Source organism: Phallusia mammillata, chromosome 4 (assembly GCF_965637545.1).
Source record: "Phallusia mammillata chromosome 4, kaPhaMamm4.hap1.1, whole genome shotgun sequence".
NCBI lineage: Eukaryota > Metazoa > Chordata > Ascidiacea > Phlebobranchia > Ascidiidae > Phallusia > Phallusia mammillata.
Window position 1 is genome coordinate 4,634,088 of NC_137255.1, and position 19,578 is coordinate 4,653,665.

Genomic DNA, 19,578 nt, shown 5'->3' on the forward strand with positions numbered 1-19,578 from the left:
TATGAAAATAATAATTTTATGTCACTTTAGGCTGGACAACTCTTGTTATTCATGCAACTCAATGTGTTGTGTTTCTTCAAAATTTACTACTAATTATGTCATTATGTTTGTATTCTACAAAAAAACAAAACAAAAGCAATCAGTATGTTTAAATACAGATAAGAATGTAGGGATTAGTTCAACACATGTTGGTTGTGTTTGTGGCAAATATCTATTTTATTCTGATTAGCCTAATTACCTCATTCCTGGTTCATTACTATATTTTATAGTGTCATATTTAAACAAATGGTTTTTCTGTTGACCATGATGCCTGGAAATTAGATAATACTAAACTTGATAGATGACTTCATAGCAAAACCTTTTGTGGCATGCTGAACCTAAAGGTTTAATAGTGATGCTAAGTAGGTATAGCTGCAACATTAATTGATTGTAAATGTCCCATCTTAAAAATGCAAAATCATCATCAGGGTGAACTGTTGCCTTTAGAAATACAAACCCGATACTGGCTCTGTTAAGGTATTTTTAACAAATCACAATTTTATGTGACAGAGTAAATATTTAAAAACTATCATATACTAACAAAACATGAGTTACAGAAATGCATTTACTGATGAAACCCACCAACCCAATGTTTGGCTTGAACATGAAGGTAACATTTGAGCCATTGGTACATTTCAGCTACCTTATTAGTTTGATTAAGTTGACTGTAATATTGTGTTTTTGTTGTGCTAGTTTTATTAGATTCCACAAAAGATGTTTGTGATTCAGTTGCAAAAGGCACATAAAGTGATTTGTTAGATGTCACAAATTACAAGTAAAAGCAATGGAAATTTATTGATATAGGTAAAACTGTTCAATTCATGCTTTTCTTGTCACAGGTAAAACAACGAAGACCAAAAGGTTTAAAGGATTATTTGATAGGCAAAGAAACACCACACACAAACCTAAACACTCCAAGGCTGTAAGTTTGTTTTATGTTTTGTCTCAGTTTATGATAAGATATAAACTCCAAACATTGGTGGATAGGTCTGATAAAAAAAGTTTGATAGAAAGTAAGCATTATGAGCAGTTCTGTCTTTGTGTGATACATAGTTTTACTAGTGTGCATAATTTTGTTCAAGTTTGTCTGTGCAGTGATGGCGATCAAACCAAATCATGTCACTGGTCATTAAACCAATACCTTAATTTAGAAACATTACATTGGTTGTACTAAATTATTTAAACACACTCAAGGATGAAGTACGAAGTGATATTGTGTTTTTGAATTTATATTTGAAGTTCAGCTAAGATGTCCCGTTAAATTTCGAATGCATTGTTGATACCATATGAATAACAAAACGTTGCGTATTACTAGCATTACTGTGTAAGAAACTTTAGTATAGACTATAAACTGTGTTGTTTTACTTTAGATCGAAAACAGGTATGCAACGACTAGAGAAACATCTTTAGGTGGCGGACAATGTTCACATACCAGTAGGTAAGTAAGCTTTTTCGTAAAAGCGCCTAAAATGGTATTATTTTGTGTGAATAGTTAAAGGTTTGCGCAAGCCATTTTATTCAAAAATCTGACGCAGATTGTGGTAAAGCATTGACTCTTTGCATTCTCTAAAAATCTTGTACAGTATGCTAACTGTTTTACGTTAGTAAAGGTTGATGGTAATGTTGGAATGTACATTCATATAAAAACAGGCTATTACGATTATGTAACAATACATTTACAAGCGAAAAACTTTGGAAAAAGGCGGAGTATTGAAGATTTGCTTTTGTATATAGTTAAAAACTGCAACCGAATCAGTATAACAGGGCAGTGCAAGCTGCAGAAATGGACAATAGCTTTTTTTAAATGTTGTGAACTGATTTTTCTTTTATTACTCTTAGCGAACAGCACCATCCAGAGAATGACAATGCTATTATTGATCTCCACCAGGTATGCAATAGAGTGTTTTATTTACATATGTACCAAATAGGGTTAAAACCGAATATTCGGCTCAAATTAACCTAATCATTATGACGCAAAGTCGTAACTTACGCTTTTAAGATACAGCCGTGCTACACAAGAGGATATGCCAGACAAACAGCGGTGCTACACAACAGGATAGTTGTGTTTCATTATCATTTTAGTGTTTTGGGGTTTAAGTTTGGCTTAGTCATGGTTGCCAACCTGCCAATGAATTACTGTATTTTTGTTTTGAGTGGAAAGGAAGATAATGTTTTAAAAATCAAAATAGTTGACGCGATTTTAGTTTATGGCGCAGTAAAGATTGTGTTGTACCTTTAGAAGCAAAAAAATACACGTTTTGCGCTATGAATTGGTGTTGGTAAAAGATTCGGTTTCATACGAATCGCAACAAATTATTGTGTAAAAAACTAAACTTTTAATTGTTTTTGCAACTGCCAATCAAATGTGTATCTAAGAACGAAAATACGAGCCGTTAATACAAGAGTAGGCATCTTGGAATTCAAACGTTACTGATTTTGTTATTGCGCTACTTCTATGAAAATTTAGTAAGAGCGAAACTCATTCATTCCTTACAAGGCCATAATTTTAAAACTAAACGCAAAAAGCAGGTGTGACATTACAACTGAGAATTGTTGATGTTACGAAGCCGGCCTTCGGGCAGCACATATTTACAACGTATCACCTAAAACAGCATTTGAGTTTTATGGCAGATTTAAATAACCAAAACCTCTTTTTGCAACCCAGTTAGTTGGCGATGGCGACATAACAAAGCTTAAAACAGCACTGGACAAACTTTACAAGGCGGCTGCCGCAAAACGCAAAGCTCAGATAAACAAGAGAGACGCATACAAACGCACACCTCTGCATTACGCGGCGATTAACAAAAATGCTGAAATATGCGAACTACTTGTGGATAAAGGAGCGGGTGAGAAACTATTTAGACTCATAAGGGTGTGATTTTGAATTCTGACAGTTAGCTTTTCAACTTCAAAACAGCTGTTAAGTTATGTATTTGTCTTAGACATCCGTATTCCTGATGAGGATGGCAGAACTGCTCTCCACCTAGTGTTGAATGAAGTTGAACCGGTTGAATTCGATTTGGTAAGTTAGGGTCGTGGTAAAATGTAGCCGGCAATGATACATGCTCTCAGACAAATAAATTTACCCAAAAGAAGTTACTTTCTTTAGGACTACCAAAGTTTTTTGGAAGGCGTGTCCTTCTTTTAAAGAAAGTGACTTGTCTTAATGCACTAAAAATGTCTTAAATTCTAAACCTTTTTCTTTGCATGCAGGAAACTTCAGATGCTGACAGTGAGCAAAACAGAAAAGCGATGGATACAGTCATCAGTAAAATCGTGACAAATTTGCTAAAACAGGAAGCAACTTCTGACGAGAAAGGTAGCATGAAAGATAAAGATGGCTCAACACCCCTTCATATTGCTTCACGCTATGGGTACCTGGAATGCGTAATACTATTGATTACAAAAAGACCAAAGTGGATGCAAGTAAGCGTTTTTTTGTATTGATCTTTTTTTCTCTTTTTGAACCGTTGCAATTCGTCACTTTTTAAATCTTAGTCAAGGTCAGTCTCAGTTTACATATGTATGCAGATTTAAACTCAACGTATGTAGTTTAGGTGTTGCTCGTTTATTCTGCATTGTTTGCACACAATTAGCATACAAAAATCTGACGCGTACAGTTACTAGGCCTGCAATAAATCTTTTCAGCAATTGAGTTTGAAAGCTAGGTTATGATGAAATTCACTGCCACCAGTACATATGTTAAAAGAATGCATACACTAGCGTTTTAATGCAGATGATCACAGCAGACTTTCGATAAAAGACATAGCTGAATTAAAAATCTTTAATTTTATGTTTTGTAAAAATTGTTTTTTTTTTCGTTTTTATGTTGTCAGGAAGTAGACACTTGCAAACGGACGCCACTACACCTTGCAGCGGAATATGGTCACGTGGATGTAGCTAAGGAATTTTTTAAAATAGAGAAGACAACTGTTGAGACTCAGAATCAACCACTCCGAGAAAGATTGTGGGTAAGTTGGTCCGTTTGGTATAGCATGAAATGCTACTTTTTGTTTTACTTTTTTGTCGGGGTTTCAAAATAGATACTACGTGATATAAACTGAAATCAACTTACAGAACTCGCGGGAAGGCAAACAATCACGGCCGTCCTATGTCAAAGAAATGCTAGCCATGCAGGACGAAGATGGCTGCACACCTATGCACTATGCAGTGACGAAACAAAATGTTGATATGTGCCAGCTACTTTTGAACAATGGAGCAAGTAAGAAATTATAACAATTTTTAGGGTTGTAACTTCTAACCAGACCTCAGACTTTATTTTGGATAAAGTCTAAGTCTATCAATTTTTTTCCAAACTTTTAAGACACAAATCAGTATTCGACCATTTCGAACTTTTTCTATAAACAAAATTTAAACAATTTAAACAAAAGATTTGTCAAAACTAACTGGATTGGACTTGTGTGCTTTGAAAGCAGAAAGTCTAGTGACTTGGTTCTAATCTGAATACTAAAAAGTAAAACATCCATTTAATGGTGAAAATAACGGCCCAAATAGACGTTAAAAGCGACATGCTTTATTGTTCAAACGTTTCCTCAAATGCTCATGCCATCATCAGTGATATCACTGATGATGGCATGAGCATTTGCCGAAACGTTTGAACAATAAAGCATGTCGCTTTTAACGTCTATTTGGGCCGTTATTTTCACCATTAAACTTATGAACAGATCCGTATATAGTGTTCCAAAACATCCATTGTGGCAGTAAATCGCATAGTCAATGGGACTCTAACATAAGCGTTTTTTAGACACAGTTGTTAAAAATCGTGATGGCAAAACAGCTCTTCATGTAGCGTTGAATCAGGAGGTGAAGTTGGACTCAAATTCTGTAAGTTAATCTTGTATTTGAAGACAATACGAATCAGGGATGTAACTATAATTACCAACGAGACGAATGTAATAAATTTTATTGACCAATAAAAAACAAACGTACAACTTTGGTTTTCAAGCAGGAAAGTTCAGCTACGACCATTGGGGATGAAAGAGAAGCGAAAGATAAAGCCATCTGTGAAATTGTAACACTTTTGCTGGACAAAAAAATACAACCTGGAGTACATGGTGTCATTCAGGATAAAGATGGCTGTTTACCACTTCACTATGCTTCACTTCATGGATATGTGGAGTGCGCAAAACTACTGATTAAAGACCAAACCAGTTTGGTTCAAGTAAGTTGTGTTTGTCGCTAAAAAAATTAAAAGTCACAATGGGTGTTAAGCTTAACTTTATGGGTGTTTTGCTCACACGCAAAAAAAACGAATCTTGGCACATGTTATCTTATTTCTAAAATTTAAGTTCAATTCCACCTAACACTTGAAATAACAAAACAAAATCCATTTAGCCACAAACTTAGCAGAGCGTGACGCTAGTTGCTAAAATTTGGTGGTTAATTGTAATAACCTGATACCCTGTTTCTATATTAAGGAATCACTAAGGTACCTGCAAAAATTAAGGCTTCTTAAAAAACTCGTATGAAAATTAAAAACTCATCAAAGAGTTTTTAGGCTAAATTTGAAGAGGTTAATTTAAAAAATGCCTCAGACAGTTTAAAAAAAGTTTGCAATTTTTGTTTTTGTGGGATGACTATTAAATAAAAGCAAATTAGATTAACAACAGCAAATAATAAAATTGCTTGACAGACAAACTAAATCAAAGATCATCCTCCCAAAACTGACTAATTGAACTTCAATAAATTATGCTTACCATTTACCTTTGCTGTAATGGACACTTTCATTATCTTGGGCTTTATCGTCGCCTATGGCTGACAAACTAACCCCTATTAAAACATATTTGAAGTACTTGTTTATTAGCTGATATATTTGGACAAATCCTATTAATTTGCGTCAATTTTGTTTCCTGAAATTATAAAAAGTTGACAGTTTTAAATTTGTAAATCATTGTGAGTTAGTCACTTATGTTCTTGTATATTAAAAAAATTCAGCAGTGGCCTTTATTTTCATCAAGGCCTAAATACCATTTAGATACTTTGACCTTATGACGATCCTGTTGTCATTTTCAAACTGTGTTGTTTGCAACTTACAGAGCGCGAGGGGTTTCAACCAGCTGCGTATTTTGTCTCTAAAAGACATGATGAACACGAAAGACGAAGATGGCTGTACACCTTTGCACTACGCAGTTAAATACAGACATATTGATATGTGCAATCTACTTCTGAAAAATGAAGCTGGTAAGAAACTGTTACCATTTACAAGATTATGTGTTTAAATTCTACCCACTTAAAATCAAAACGTAAAAAAAATTGTGTGCCATTAAGGGTTTCGTTATGTTATGCTCAGAATAGTATTACAAGCTCTTCACTCAATTTTTTCACCGGAAACAGGATTAGAGTCCATAACCTTGTGAATTTAAAATCAGTTGCGGTAACCACTCGGCCATTTTAGTTTAATGTGGGATTCAATCTTCTTAGACATCTACATCGGCAATGGTGATGGCAAAACTGCACTTCATCTTGCGTTGGATAAACAGGTGGAAACGGGCTTCAAAACAGTAAGTTAGGCCCAAATTTGCCAAGTCAAGATCAATCATGAATTTTTACACAGGAGGGGGAAGGACATAAAGAGATGGATGATGCCATTAAAAAAATCTTAGATCTTCTGTTGGAACATTCTTCTGGTTGGAAAGTTCGGGATAAGGATGGTTGTACCCCTCTTCACTATGCTGCACGCTGTGGTTACCTAAAGTGCGCTAAATCATTGATTGAAAAAAATTCGGGGCAAACTAATGTAAGTTGCATGATTGTGGTAGGTAATCTGAAGTTTAAGTTTAAATCTTATTATGATTTCAATTCGCAAATTTTATTAATGTACCTGAAACGACGTGTTGTTTTGTCTTCGTTCGGTAATATTTTCGTTTCTGTCTATTTAAAGGCTTGTGTAATTACCCGTTTTAGCAAAAAACAACTTTTTTAAATAGTATTAGTGTTTTGTTACAAAATAGAAACATGTAATCACCCAGCTGAATCCTAGAATGATTTTCTTCCACCAAAAGACTGATGTTATCCAGTAAAAAATGATTTTAGGCACCAGACCACCGAGGGATTGCACCAACTTACGAAGACGTTGGCAATGTAGAGGCCGTATATGAGGAAGTAGGCGAGAGTTCAAAGCCAGCTGTGAGTTTTTAGCTATTGAAATGGTTTTTGCGACGCAGTAGTAGAATAATTTTCACCCCTTTACCCGAAACATTCGTTTTTAGATTTATCGGTCCTTAAAGGCCTGAAATATAAGACCTACTGTGCCTAAATTTTAGGCAATTGTTTGTAGTGATTTCCTGGTGTTCCAACCACAGGTCACTAATGGTCAACTTGTAGGCACTACACACAGTAAAAACCGATTTTTCGTCATAACACAGCTTGTTTATTTTTGACATCTCAATTCAAGAATCAATACTTAGGTCATGTATTAATTAGGCAAAACGGTATGGTTGAACACTAAGGACTGTGTGCTTTTGAAAACAAGGCCAAAAGGTCATTAAACGGTTGTTCGGCATCTGCACTGCACGAGAAGTTACTACACGTCAATTGTCAAATTTTGCGAAACAAAGTTGAGTGAAAAGCAATTTGTTATGTATACCGTTGCAGCGTGTAGCTTTTAAATTGATAGTGTCTATAAATTGTTGTGGCTATCTAGGAAAGCTTGTGTTTATAACTGACCTTGGACGACAATATCAAGAGCAAAACAAGAGATTAAATTGAAAGTATTTTTTCCGTTCTTTATTACTGTTTTGTAATTATATGACAATTTATAATGCAAAAAATAAAGACAAAACTTTTTCAAAGTTGGGTTAATGCTTTCTAATGATTTGTTCTTAAGAATCTAAAAATAACCGCAACATTTTTTTGCTGTATATCCGCGGGGACCTATTCGTTTTTGTTTGCAAAAACAATCATATGTGTAGAATGATCAAATGACGTGTACAGTGAATTGGCAAATATGATATAGAATATATAAAATGGAAGTATATTAGAAAGCCACCTTTGTAGTCGCTTTTACCTTGATCTTAAATGTTGACTTTGGCCATGGACCGTAGCCTTGACGGCCCTAAAATAGCACAAAAAGTAGCTTAGTGCCTTGGGTGCAAGGGTTAAATATTTTCTAGTAAAAATTTTAGCTTAAACAGCCACTGGGTTGCTTTTACATCCTCGAAGAAGTGAATTTGTGTTAAAAGCTCACTAAACTTTACGCACATACTCTAACATAGAAGTCTCAAGGAAGTGATTTACTGGTTTACAGTTGTGGGGGTTATCGCAGAGCGGGTGGTCTCTGGCTATCTGCTGCACGCACCAACAGACCTTTTACTAATACTATTTTTTTTTGGTGATTTGGAAATTAGCATCAAAGCTATAGGCAGGGTTGCCATCGACACTGAGCCGAAAATAAGGACAACCGAAAGTTTCCATACAAAAGTAATTAAACGATTAAACGTTGTCAAATAAATCTCAGCAGTTTTATGAGCGATGGCATATTACATGCCATATTTTTGCCAGAAACAATCTGTTCCAGCAACTACTTGTTGGTAGAAAATACTTCTCATGACAACCCAGGTCTAGGTTTAAATTTACTTGTAGAAGGGATTAGACTTGAAATTGTTAAAAATAAGACAAAATAAGGACATAAGTCAAAAAGAAGGACACTTCTTAGAAATAAGGACAATACATTTTTCTAAGACAGTGCCCTTTAAAATAAGGACAAATCTTAGAAATAAGGACGGTATGGCAACCCTGGTTATAGGGTTTATTAGGTCAGCATGCGCTGTTTTAGTTTTAACGAAGGTTTTGTAGCTTAGACGTTATTTAAACTCGATAAACGGTATTTCCCTTTGTTATATGTCAGGCAAATCGTTGTTGCATAACACTTAACGACTGCGTGTTGTTGAAAAACGTATCAAAAGGTCATTTACTGTCGTTCGGATTTCGCACGGAGAAAGGGTGCTGTTTGAATGGTATTAGTTTTGCGAAACAAAGTTAAGTGAAGAACAGTTGTTATACATACCCTTTCTCCAAAAAGGCTTCTTCATTGTGTTTATACTGTTAGGGTTTTTTAGGAAAAGTTATAACTGTTTCAAAACTGGCCTTGGGCAATAATATCGAGGTCAAACTATTATATATAGTTTCGATTCGCAGAGGATTGCAAGTAGTTTTTATCGTTCCTGTAAATAAATGACAGTATAATGATGTAATGTAAAGGGAATATAGACAAAACCTTTGAAGTTTAGTTTAAAATTATCACACCATTTTTATGCAGTAACCATTTCGCATAAACACGTGTTTGGGGACCTTCTCTTTTTTGTCTGCAAAATCAATCATTGTGTGGTCCAAACGGTGTGTAAAGTAAATCGGTAAATAGGATGTAGAATATATAAAATGGAAATATATAGGAAAGCCACTTTACTAGTTATTACTTGCAACTTACAGCCGCTTGCAAAAGCAGTGATGAGAATGAAAGACAAGGATGGCTGCACACCTCTGCACTACGCGGTTAGGATACAGCACAAGGAGATGTGCCAGGAACTTCTGGAAAATGAAGCTGGTAAAAAAACTATTGTAAAACTTTAGCTTAAACTATAATCTTCTAACGTTTATGTTCTCTTTAGTTTACTTACCTGACTTTGACAAAGGAGTTGATAGCATAAAGGATAACCAAGGCTGTACTCCTCTTCATTATGCTTCACGTATTGGTGACAAGGATTGCACGAAACTGCTTATTGAACATAACTCAGACCTAATCGATGTACGTTGAAGTTAAATCGCTTTAGCGAGTTTTGCAGAAATGTTACTGTCGCAGTCACAAATCCGTCGCCCTAACTATTTACACGCAAGGAAAATACTACGTTCGACAATTTACACCTTGTCAAGAAATTATAATGAAAAACCAGTAGCCACCGGGCAACTTTTGGATCTCTGTATCTAAACCATCATTTTGGGATTTTTTGTTCATGTTCTATAATGGTCTCATGGACTGATTAGCTCGGTAAGGTAGTGTGACAGTTTTTTTTCGAACAAGAAACTTTAGCTACATTGTCTCTACCAACACTTTGATGATTTAAACTAAATTGAAGCCACCAACGCCCTAAATCGAAACAAATCAAAGGAAGAATGACGCAACGGCTTACAATAAAACAGGCAGCTCGACGGCGGATTGATAGTGAGCATAACGCAGTCAGGCATTGCCCGCTAAATTTAAAATCAAACAAACAAAAACAAAAATTATGTTCTGTTGATAGATTACAGACAACCGTGGACGGACACCATTGCACACCGCTGTGGAAAGCGGCCACGATAAGGTTGCTTCGATACTAATGAAAAGAGGAGCTCATGTTCGGTACAAAGATAAAAATAACCGTACACCTTTACACCTTGCAGCAGCAGCTGGAAATGAGGAGGTAGGTCATGGCTTACGACGATTTAAATTACCCATTTTCTTTTTTTATGTTGTTTTATCCACAATTTGTAGATAACGGATCTAATTTTGGAAAAAATTGAAAAAAAGCTTGGAGCTCGTGTTGTTGACAGTCTGGACGACAAGGACAACGATGGAAACACTTCGCTGCATCTTGCCGTGGATAATGGACACCTGTTTGTTGCTGAACGTATCGTCAAACATTGTCCAGAAAAACGTGAGAAACCGTTTACTGTTTTTTTGCCTCCTGTTTATAACTTTCAAAGTAAAATGCTTTCTATGCGTTTTTATAATGCATAAAAAGTGCTCATTTGCATATTCTAAAGGTGTAGATGGTTTATAGATGATTGTTGAGGTAAACTACATGTTTTAGGTGGTGGTTTAGGACCTTTGTCATAGCGTCAGAACCACAGATCCTGTTTTTTGCTTTTCTGAACCTCTCTGTCTTTTTTTAAACAATATCCAGACTGTATGTTGATTTATTTGCATTTCTAAGAGATTAAGAGTGCTATTCGAGCATGTCGATTAATGCATATAACCCTAGACTTAGAGCCCAACCACCTCATGAGACAAATAAGGCGCCTAATATAAAGTAACATCTACAATGCATGTTATAAAAATAGGCCTTAGCGAAGTGTTTGCTAGTTCTAAAATGTAAACTTGCTTCTTTTTATATTGCTTTTCTAAATTAGATTTGTCAAAAGTTCTGAACGCTCAACGAAAAAACAGAGAAACTCCTTTGCATCTCGCCGCCAGATATGGTCACATTGATATCGTCGAGTTTCTGATCGCAAAAGGGGCGAAAGTCAACGAGTGTGACAAAACTTCATCAACACCTCTTATGCTTGCATCACAATTTAACCGCCACGAAGTTGCTAAACATTTACTTAATAAATGGTAATAGACTTGAACTGCACGTTGTTTATGACCTGATCAAGTTTCTTTGGATGTAGTTTATTGTACTATTTTATTTTTGACGGTTTAAAATTTAAAACACTTTTCTTTGTTAGGTAACATGTTTTAGGAATAGAGCATCTCAACTAATACTGTGAAAAGTTAACCAAATTAATCCTTTTTGTGATATTGCAGTGGCGCACAACATGGATTGTCTGATTCCGATGGCATAAGAGCGTTACACGTTGCAGCAGACAAGGGCCACGGAAACACAATGAAAGTTCTGCTCGAAAAAACGGTTGGTAAACGCTGTATACAAGTGTACCAGATGTAATTGGAATTCTCTTGAAACTGTAGAAACCCAATAAGAGTGAATATGATTCCAACACACCACTACATGCCGCTTCCAAAGAGGGACATTATGATGCTGTTAAGGTTGGTGACAGTGCAAAATGTCATGTTATTAAGTTGGTAACAGTGCAAACTGTCATGGTATTAAGTTGGTGACAACGTAAGCGTAGATTTTTAAGACGGAAACTGCATGTTTTCAACGGTATGTGTTGAAGCCTTTTGCCTGGATTCACTTTTAAATTCTAATTTCTACGAAAATGCATTACCTTATATATACAGTATGACATGCATAATAAAAGGCAGTAGTATAATTTAAAGTGTATGTACTAATTTTTTTTAAAAAACGTTTGTTTTCAGATGTTATTGAAAAAGCAGGCAAAGGTCGACTGTACCAATGAATACGGTCAAAATCCCTTCCATCTTGCAGCCGAGAACGGTCACTTAAAAATTGTAAAAGAAATTTATGAGAGTCAACACCAAGTTATTCAAACTACAGACAAAAATGAAAACACTCCGCTACACCTCGCCGCCCTGGCGGGCAAAATAGAAGTTGTGCAAGAGCTTGTCAACCTCGGAGCTAAAGTGTGGGCACGGTAAAAACCGGGGCTTAGTATAAAGAATAATATTAGTGGGTTGTGCTTGGTAGTTTTTTTTAATTTTGTGTCCGTAAACTGGTCAAATCCTGGGTAATTGTTACAGTAATCATAAGGATACCTGAAAATGCAGTGTTAATTATGGTGGATGTCCAAAACAAAAAATGCGCACAAACCACTGCCACAGTGGACTAATTAAGCCACAATTGGTGGGTAGACTGATAAAATAGGGGTTCAAGAAAATAGTGTCATGATGGGATGTGAAGCTGCAAACGTATAGGCAGTGTGCTGAGGCAAAGGGAGGCAAACATGTTTGTAATAAAAGTCAATCTTATTGCGCCAGGAATGCAGAGAAATTGACACCTCTTGATTGTTGCGCGAAAGCTGGAATGCACAAATCTGCTGAAGCCCTTCTGGCAGTTGGATGTCCTGCTGATCCTCAGGATAAGGAACTAACTCCTCTTCATCTTGCTTGTCAATGGGGTCATACTGAAATGGTTCGTGTTCTTTTGCGGTGAGTGATAAAGACTATAAGCCTAACTTCCTGATATGCAGTGTATATTTTTTGTACATAGATCACGAGTTTTGTCAACCCGAGTTGTTGTCTCATTGTTAGCACGAATACCATTGTTTGCACGAATTAACATTTAAACATTGCTTTTTCATGTATCTAATCCGCCATAAACAGACATAACGATGCTTGCTTATCTATGGTACTGCGATACCAACGTGTGTGGTACTTGGTTACAAACTTTAGTGATTAGAGATCGTATACTTAACAGAACTTTCCGAAAAGTTGTACTTGTATTAGACTAGTTAGTTAGCAAATAATGCGTATAAAAGAAGTTATCAATGTTTAACAGATGGAAAGCTGATGTAACGCATCTTTCTGAAAATGGATGGAATGCATTAGACTTTGCAATTGATTCAGGAAATGCTTCATGTGCTCGAGTGATAATAGAGGATGAAAAGTGGAAGGAAGCTTTAAAGAACAAAACAGAAGATGGTAGGCTTAACACAATACGATTGGCTCTAATTTTTGCTGACCATCAAGGTAAAAACCAGTTGCAGTCAAGTAGATTCTTTTAGAATAAGGAACTAATGATATCTTTTTAATCGTCCATTGGTTTTACTGCTTATACCATTTATGCAACGTTTGTTTACACCAGTGGTTCTCAAACTTTTTTGACCGCGACCCAAATCTGAGTATTATAAACATCTCACGACCCAAGCCTTAAACATAAAAAATGTAACAATTTCGAGGCCACGTCGTGGCCGCCCTGGAGTCTGATTCGACAATACTACCGTACACAACACAACACACATTGTGGCTTGCAGCACCATGATCATTGATAGAAGTGAATCCCAAATCTAAAAAAAGGTTCCTCGTACCAATACTTACTCATCCTTAAACGCTATTTGTTACCTCTCCACTTTCAGTTTCGCATGATTAGCTTTTATTCCCCTTGCTATGACGTAACAATCGCCATGTGCGTAACAGTACAATTTGAAGGCTATTGTCGGTATTTTGCAATGATTAGTTCGTTTTACTGTACTACGTGGTCGAGTGAGTGGACTTTACTACTACTACATTAAGTAAATTCGTTTGTTTTTACTTAATGCAGTAATAGTTTGTTTGGGTACAATTAAGCCACCACAGCGCGACCCATTTTTTAACCCTGCGCGACCCACGTTTGGGTCGCGACCCATACTTTGAGAACCACTGGTTTACACTGTACGTTTCTGCTTGTTATGATTTATGTTTTTCTTTGACGTAATGTTTTTATTAGAGTATCATTATATTAATAAGAATGACTTAAAACTATGACCTCAAATGTTTCTATTCACACACACCTTACTAAATGATTTTATGCTGTGTCTTTATCGATTTAAATGGTAGGAAAAACTCCAATGCGAAAGTTGATTAAGAAAATGCCAGAGATTGCTGAGGAAGTTTTGAACAAATGCATGACAGAAAACGAAAAACCAAGGGATGACGAAAACTACGAGGTAGGAGTTGTTGTTGACAACATATTTACAACTGCAGAAGGCTATTAATATCTGACGTCATTTTTTAATTCGTCATTTTTTAATGTTTTTTGTTTGTTTATTGTCCTATTCACTATGCTGTGCCAAACGAGAGGCTAGCTCTAAGTTACACAATCTTCTTTACATGTTGGTTATTTCTAAAATGACATCTGCAGCTTTCATTTGATTATGAATTATTGGATGATGAATTTTATTCCAAAGGCTGGCAAAAAGAAAAGGAAAATAAGAAACAGGTATAAAGTTATTTATATTTCAACTAATATTCTTCGTCGCTCTTGGTCAATGACTACATAATATAAATTAATTTGGCTTTTTGGTAATCACATGGTCGAGCACGTAAACAGAATAAAGGCTGATGCACAAATTTGACTTATATTGGGTTTGGAGAAGCATTTGACCGTTCATTTTTATTTAATCCGACAGGAACAAGACAAAGTGCACGTTGTTAAAGATGCATTCAATTACAGCTTGAAACCAAGTTTGGTAAAGAATCATCACCCGTTGAACATGATGGTAAATCACAATGTATTTAAGTATTTTTGGTGATTGGTTTTACCTGCAAATAATTTTGTCCTGAAATATATACATTACGTATTTAGTTTCATTGACTAACCCGAGTCGACACAAATTCGAAATCCGAAAGTATTTTCTTCGTTTTAGGTTGAAAACAAACGTAAGACGCTCTTGCGCCATCCAGTGGTGATCAGTTTGTTAAACTACAAGTGGAGAACATACGGAATGGCTGTGTATAGTTTTAATCTGCTGTTCTATCTGCTATTCATGGTTTTTTTTAACTCATACATGCTGACGATGCCTCCACCATATTCAGTTTTGGACAGAAGTACGTATTTAAAGCACTGTTTAGGTTCATGATATAGTGTTTTTAACGACGGACATGCACAATAACTGTGAGACAATTACCAGCCTATTCAATTATGAGCAAAACATTACTAACCAACAGACCTAGACGTCAAAAGCATGCACATAATTAACGCCGTTTTGTGTGACCGTTTCTACTGCTTAAGCTGTGCATTTGATGTTAGTTGTGTGAAGTAAGTCTAATGTGTGTGGGGTCATATTATTCCCTAAAACATTATATTATTTTTTTTTTTTAAAGTTCTACCCGTTAAAGTTCTATTAATGAACATCGTAGTTTAAGTTTGAATGTTTTTTATGTCATAGAGAAGATAAACGTTCTGAGTTTTTTTTATGAAAAGAACAGTGTAAGACTACCCAAAACAAACTCAGAGCTTACACCAAGAATTTATTTTTTTAACAACACAGGTTCCAACAACACAGAATGGATCAACACAGTTAGGAACACCAGAGATATAAACAACACAGATTGGACCACCACAAATTGGAACAACACTGATTGGAACACCACAGATTCGTCAACTGCAGACTGGAACACCACAGATCCGACAACCACAGATTGGAACATTACAGGTTGGAACACCACGGGCTGGATAACCACTGGCTGGACCACCCCAGATTGGAACAGCCCGACATCAGCCTCATGTGTGGCCCTAATTGCTGAGGCGCAGCCGCCATTCGGACCTTGTTACGATTACAACTCTTGGGGTATTATCGCAAAACCATTCATTATTCTTCTTTCGGTCATTAGTTTGATCAAAGAGGTATTACTTTTGTTTTATTTTTTATTATTGGTGTGTTAAGAGATTTTATCTACCTCCATATCCTAAAGCAAGTCATGTACATTTTTGGATTAATGTGGCATTAGTTGTTTTTGTTAAAACTTTTTATTATTATTGCAGTTATACCAACTTGTGTCCCAAATGGCCTCCTACTTCCAAAGCCTTACCAATCTTCTTGAAGTTTCACTTTACGTTCTCGCAATTTTCACAGTTTATTCTGACACAAACTCGGCTGGCTACTATGGTATCAGAGAGGTGGGTAATTTACCCCCAGAGGTTTTGCAATGAAGTTAACGCTTTCCATATTGTTGCTCACAGGATTGGCAATGGCAGATTGGAGCAGTCAGCATTTTTCTTTCTTGGATGGTTTTGATCATGTTCATACGTAATGTGCCGACATTTGGAATATACGTTCTAATGTTTACCGAAATCCTTCGTACATTTATGAAGTTCTTTTTTGTCTTTATCCTCTTCATATTGGGGTTCGCGTTCAGTTTTCATTGTTTGCTGCAGAATCAGGTGGGCCATGCTTCTGTGACATGTAATAAAAATGATTAAGACTTGTTTAATTTAGTAAGCTTTAAACATTTTTGACAAGCAGTGATTACAGCATTAAAATACCCTGTAGTGCAGGGGTGGGGAGCCTGCGGCCTTTAAGGGCACTAGGTGCGGCCTTCGATGTCAAAATACAATTTAGGATGTTAACAATACACACTGCACCAGGCACAAAAAAAATAGACAGAAACGTATTTTTTACCTTTATTCCACATTACTATTTGATTGGTTCTAGGGCAGCTGTTTTCAAACTAGAGACAAGTGGTTGCCTACTGGTAAACAAAGCGATTTCCGTAGGTCTGCCAGAGACCCAGTTGTACAATCTTGCATGTGTTGTGAAGAACAATTGTTTGCGCATAATCGAATGTCTTAAACTCGTTTGTGATGTCACAACCTGCTCGTAGATTATTATTGATAAACAAGCGAGTTTCTACATTAATAAAATCCCGAATGTTGTAGTGAGTTGGAAATGCAGTGAGGAACTTTATTTAGCTTGGACTGCAAGTTCAATAGCACATCGACCAGTCTGTAAGTCAAAAAGTTTGAACACACTGTCCTTGGCCTGGCCAATAGTCTGTGCGATCTAAACGAGTGTCGATAAACCGTTTGGCGGCCTTCACAAACAAAAAGGTTCCCCACCCCTGCTGTAGTGTATTCATGTGGTAAAGGGTGTGTTATGACGCAGTATGCATTTCGACAATGGTGGGACGCGGTGTTGAGGACTTCTCTTATGATGCTTGGCGAAATTGGGTTTGAAGACATATTTTTGACAGGAGAGGAGGCAATTGATACTGGAGCGGATGACCACACGATTATTGTTTCTGCCGTAAGTTATTTCTATTGCATTGGTGGGCGTTTTGTTTTCGACAGTAAACAAACGTTTACTACCACAAACAACGACTTCTTTTTGAAAATATGTCTTAAATTATAACCAGCCTTTTTACGAAATGCGCCTTACTGTTTTCTTTTTTCTAAGCTTGTCTAAGTCACTTTGTTGTAAAGTGTTTAAAGAATTTGCACGCACTTTCAAGTCACGTGCGTACGTGCAACATGAAAAACAATTCATTAAATGTCCAGCGAAGCTGGTGGTATTTGTTTTAGTTTTTGACGTTATTTTATTTGCCTCCTGTAAAATGCAAAAAGCTGTACTGAATGGTTACTTTTTACAGGTAAACTACCCAGCGGTATCCTACATCCTCTTTGTACTCTCTCTTATCATATTAAGCATCATCATCATGAATTTGCTGGTAAAACTATTGTACTGCCATAAAGTAAAATACGGATGCAGTAAATAATCTTTTCATACATGCAGGTCGGTCTAGCTGTTGACGACATCCAAAGCATCCAAGAAAACGCTAAACTAACTAGATGTACAATGCAGGTACTTGTGATACAATTAACTGCGACCCTAAGACCCAAAGTACTACAAAGCTCTGTAGCCAAATAAAAATATAGTTGGCAAAAAGCAGTGGTTGGTAATGCATTAGAGAATTACGTGTATTATTTTTGTTGTTGTGTTGATTTTATCTTTTACCACAGCATACAATGTATTTTTTTCTACAATCTGATTTGCAGGTAAAGCTGTTTCTGGATGTGGAATATAAATTACCCTCGTTTATTCGACATCGGGTTATCCGGAAAGAGCGGAAGTTGTTCCCAAACAAACACAGCAAAAGATCATTTTTCATACGATGGTTTAATTCCGAAGACAATTTGAATTCTTCGACTATTGGCTCCTTTTTGGAAGAGGTGGCTAAAAACGCATCTTTTACTGTCTGCTATATAATATGCTTTTTAATGGTGATAGTAATCTAATTTGCTGTCTGTAATGTAACCTAGTTATCGAAAGTAAAAATGTTGCTAAAGTGTTCGGATAATTCATGCAACGAGTCGATAAACTGAATGTACATTTTTTTTTAGAACAAGAGCCTTGAGTTAGAACAGCAGGCCGAGTCACCAGACCGATGTGTCGAATCACTGGTAGGGAAGGTCGAATCCCTGGTTGAGAAGGCAAACTACTTGGATGACAAAAAATCCTTGGAAGAAAAAGTCGAATCCCTGGGCGAGAAGGCCAATTCTGTAGGTGAGAAAGTCGAATCCTTGCAAGGGCAGGCCAAATCCCTTGATCGCAGAGTCGCATCCCTGGATGGAAAAGTCGAGTCCATGGATGGCAGAGTCAAATCCTTGGATGGTAAAGTCGAGTCCCTGGATAGTAAAGTCGAATCCATGGATGGTAAAGTCGAGTCCTTGGATGGTAAAGTCGAGTCCCTTGATGAGAAAGTGGAGTCTCTGAAAAGTATGATGTCAGCGATCTTGTCACATTTCAATATTGGTGAAAAAGACAAAAGTGAGACAAGTCTTGTCACGATTTGATTTTGTCTATTTGGCTTCTAGATTATTTGGATTTTGCAACAAACTAACAAGAAAAAATGTGCTATATTATCAAATTTATCGCGTGAAATTTATTAAGCCAATATAGCATATTCAAAAAAGTTATTGTAAACTCTATGATGGTATTTGTTTAAACAACTTTAAATGTAACTTTAATGTGGGTTTACATTTTGCGAGCACAAATTATGTGGTGAGTCGTGTAATTTAAAATGATTTGTTGGCAATATTGTGATACTGTGAATGTAGTGATTCAAACAGTTTTATTGTGTGTTTTTTACATTCCGAGTTAGACAGGCGTTGGATAGCTACAACTTACCCAGGAGTTGTGACACACCCAGTGGTGGGATACAGACGGTTCGCACCGGTTCTGGAGAACCGTCTCACGAAATTTTATAAGATCAGCATTTCTGGTTACTGTCAATGGATTTTCGCATCTTATCTAAAACACCGATTTTTGAGTTTCGACTGAAAAATACTACTTTTGTGCTAGAACCGACTGACAACAAATTTAAATCTCACTCCAGGACACACCTAGCATAAAACGTGTTAAAAATAAGGAGTTAGTTCTGATGCAAACAGTTTGGTCGGGTAGATATCCACATTATATACAAGACAC

The 19,578-nt window shown here is 36.3% G+C and overlaps 1 protein-coding gene across 1 annotated transcript; it reads left to right on the top strand.

Annotated features, from left to right (window-relative positions):
• The first annotated feature begins 556 nt into the window (after positions 1-556).
• Positions 557-19,198, top strand: LOC145222453 (uncharacterized). The gene is made up of 37 exons (XM_080088585.1): positions 557-649; positions 879-961; positions 1,410-1,477; positions 1,879-1,927; positions 2,705-2,885; positions 2,982-3,061; positions 3,253-3,465; positions 3,876-4,010; positions 4,117-4,261; positions 4,805-4,884; positions 5,009-5,221; positions 6,096-6,240; positions 6,481-6,560; positions 6,614-6,796; positions 7,093-7,185; positions 9,487-9,601; positions 9,666-9,802; positions 10,296-10,454; positions 10,526-10,688; positions 11,164-11,368; positions 11,561-11,663; positions 11,723-11,800; positions 12,074-12,309; positions 12,653-12,823; positions 13,173-13,315; positions 14,210-14,319; positions 14,514-14,591; positions 14,782-14,871; positions 15,019-15,199; positions 15,643-15,998; positions 16,137-16,271; positions 16,335-16,535; positions 17,257-17,397; positions 17,741-17,818; positions 17,884-17,952; positions 18,147-18,320; positions 18,492-19,198. The coding sequence occupies exons 1-37, from the start codon at positions 586-588 to the stop codon at positions 18,942-18,944; spliced, it is 5,388 nt and encodes a 1,795-aa protein (XP_079944711.1). The 5' UTR covers positions 557-585; the 3' UTR covers positions 18,945-19,198.
• Positions 19,199-19,578: the final 380 nt, after the last annotated feature.

Bases quoted from the DNA above. Each gene is read 5' to 3' on its own strand.
- LOC145222453 (XM_080088585.1), top strand. From the start codon at position 586: ATGAGTTACAGAAATGCATTTACTGATGAAACCCACCAACCCAATGTT. The intron at 3,062-3,252 runs GTAAGTTAGGGT...CTTTGCATGCAG, and splicing joins AACCGGTTGAATTCGATTTG to GAAACTTCAGATGCTGACAG. The intron at 12,824-13,172 runs GTGAGTGATAAA...AATGTTTAACAG, and splicing joins ATGGTTCGTGTTCTTTTGCG to ATGGAAAGCTGATGTAACGC.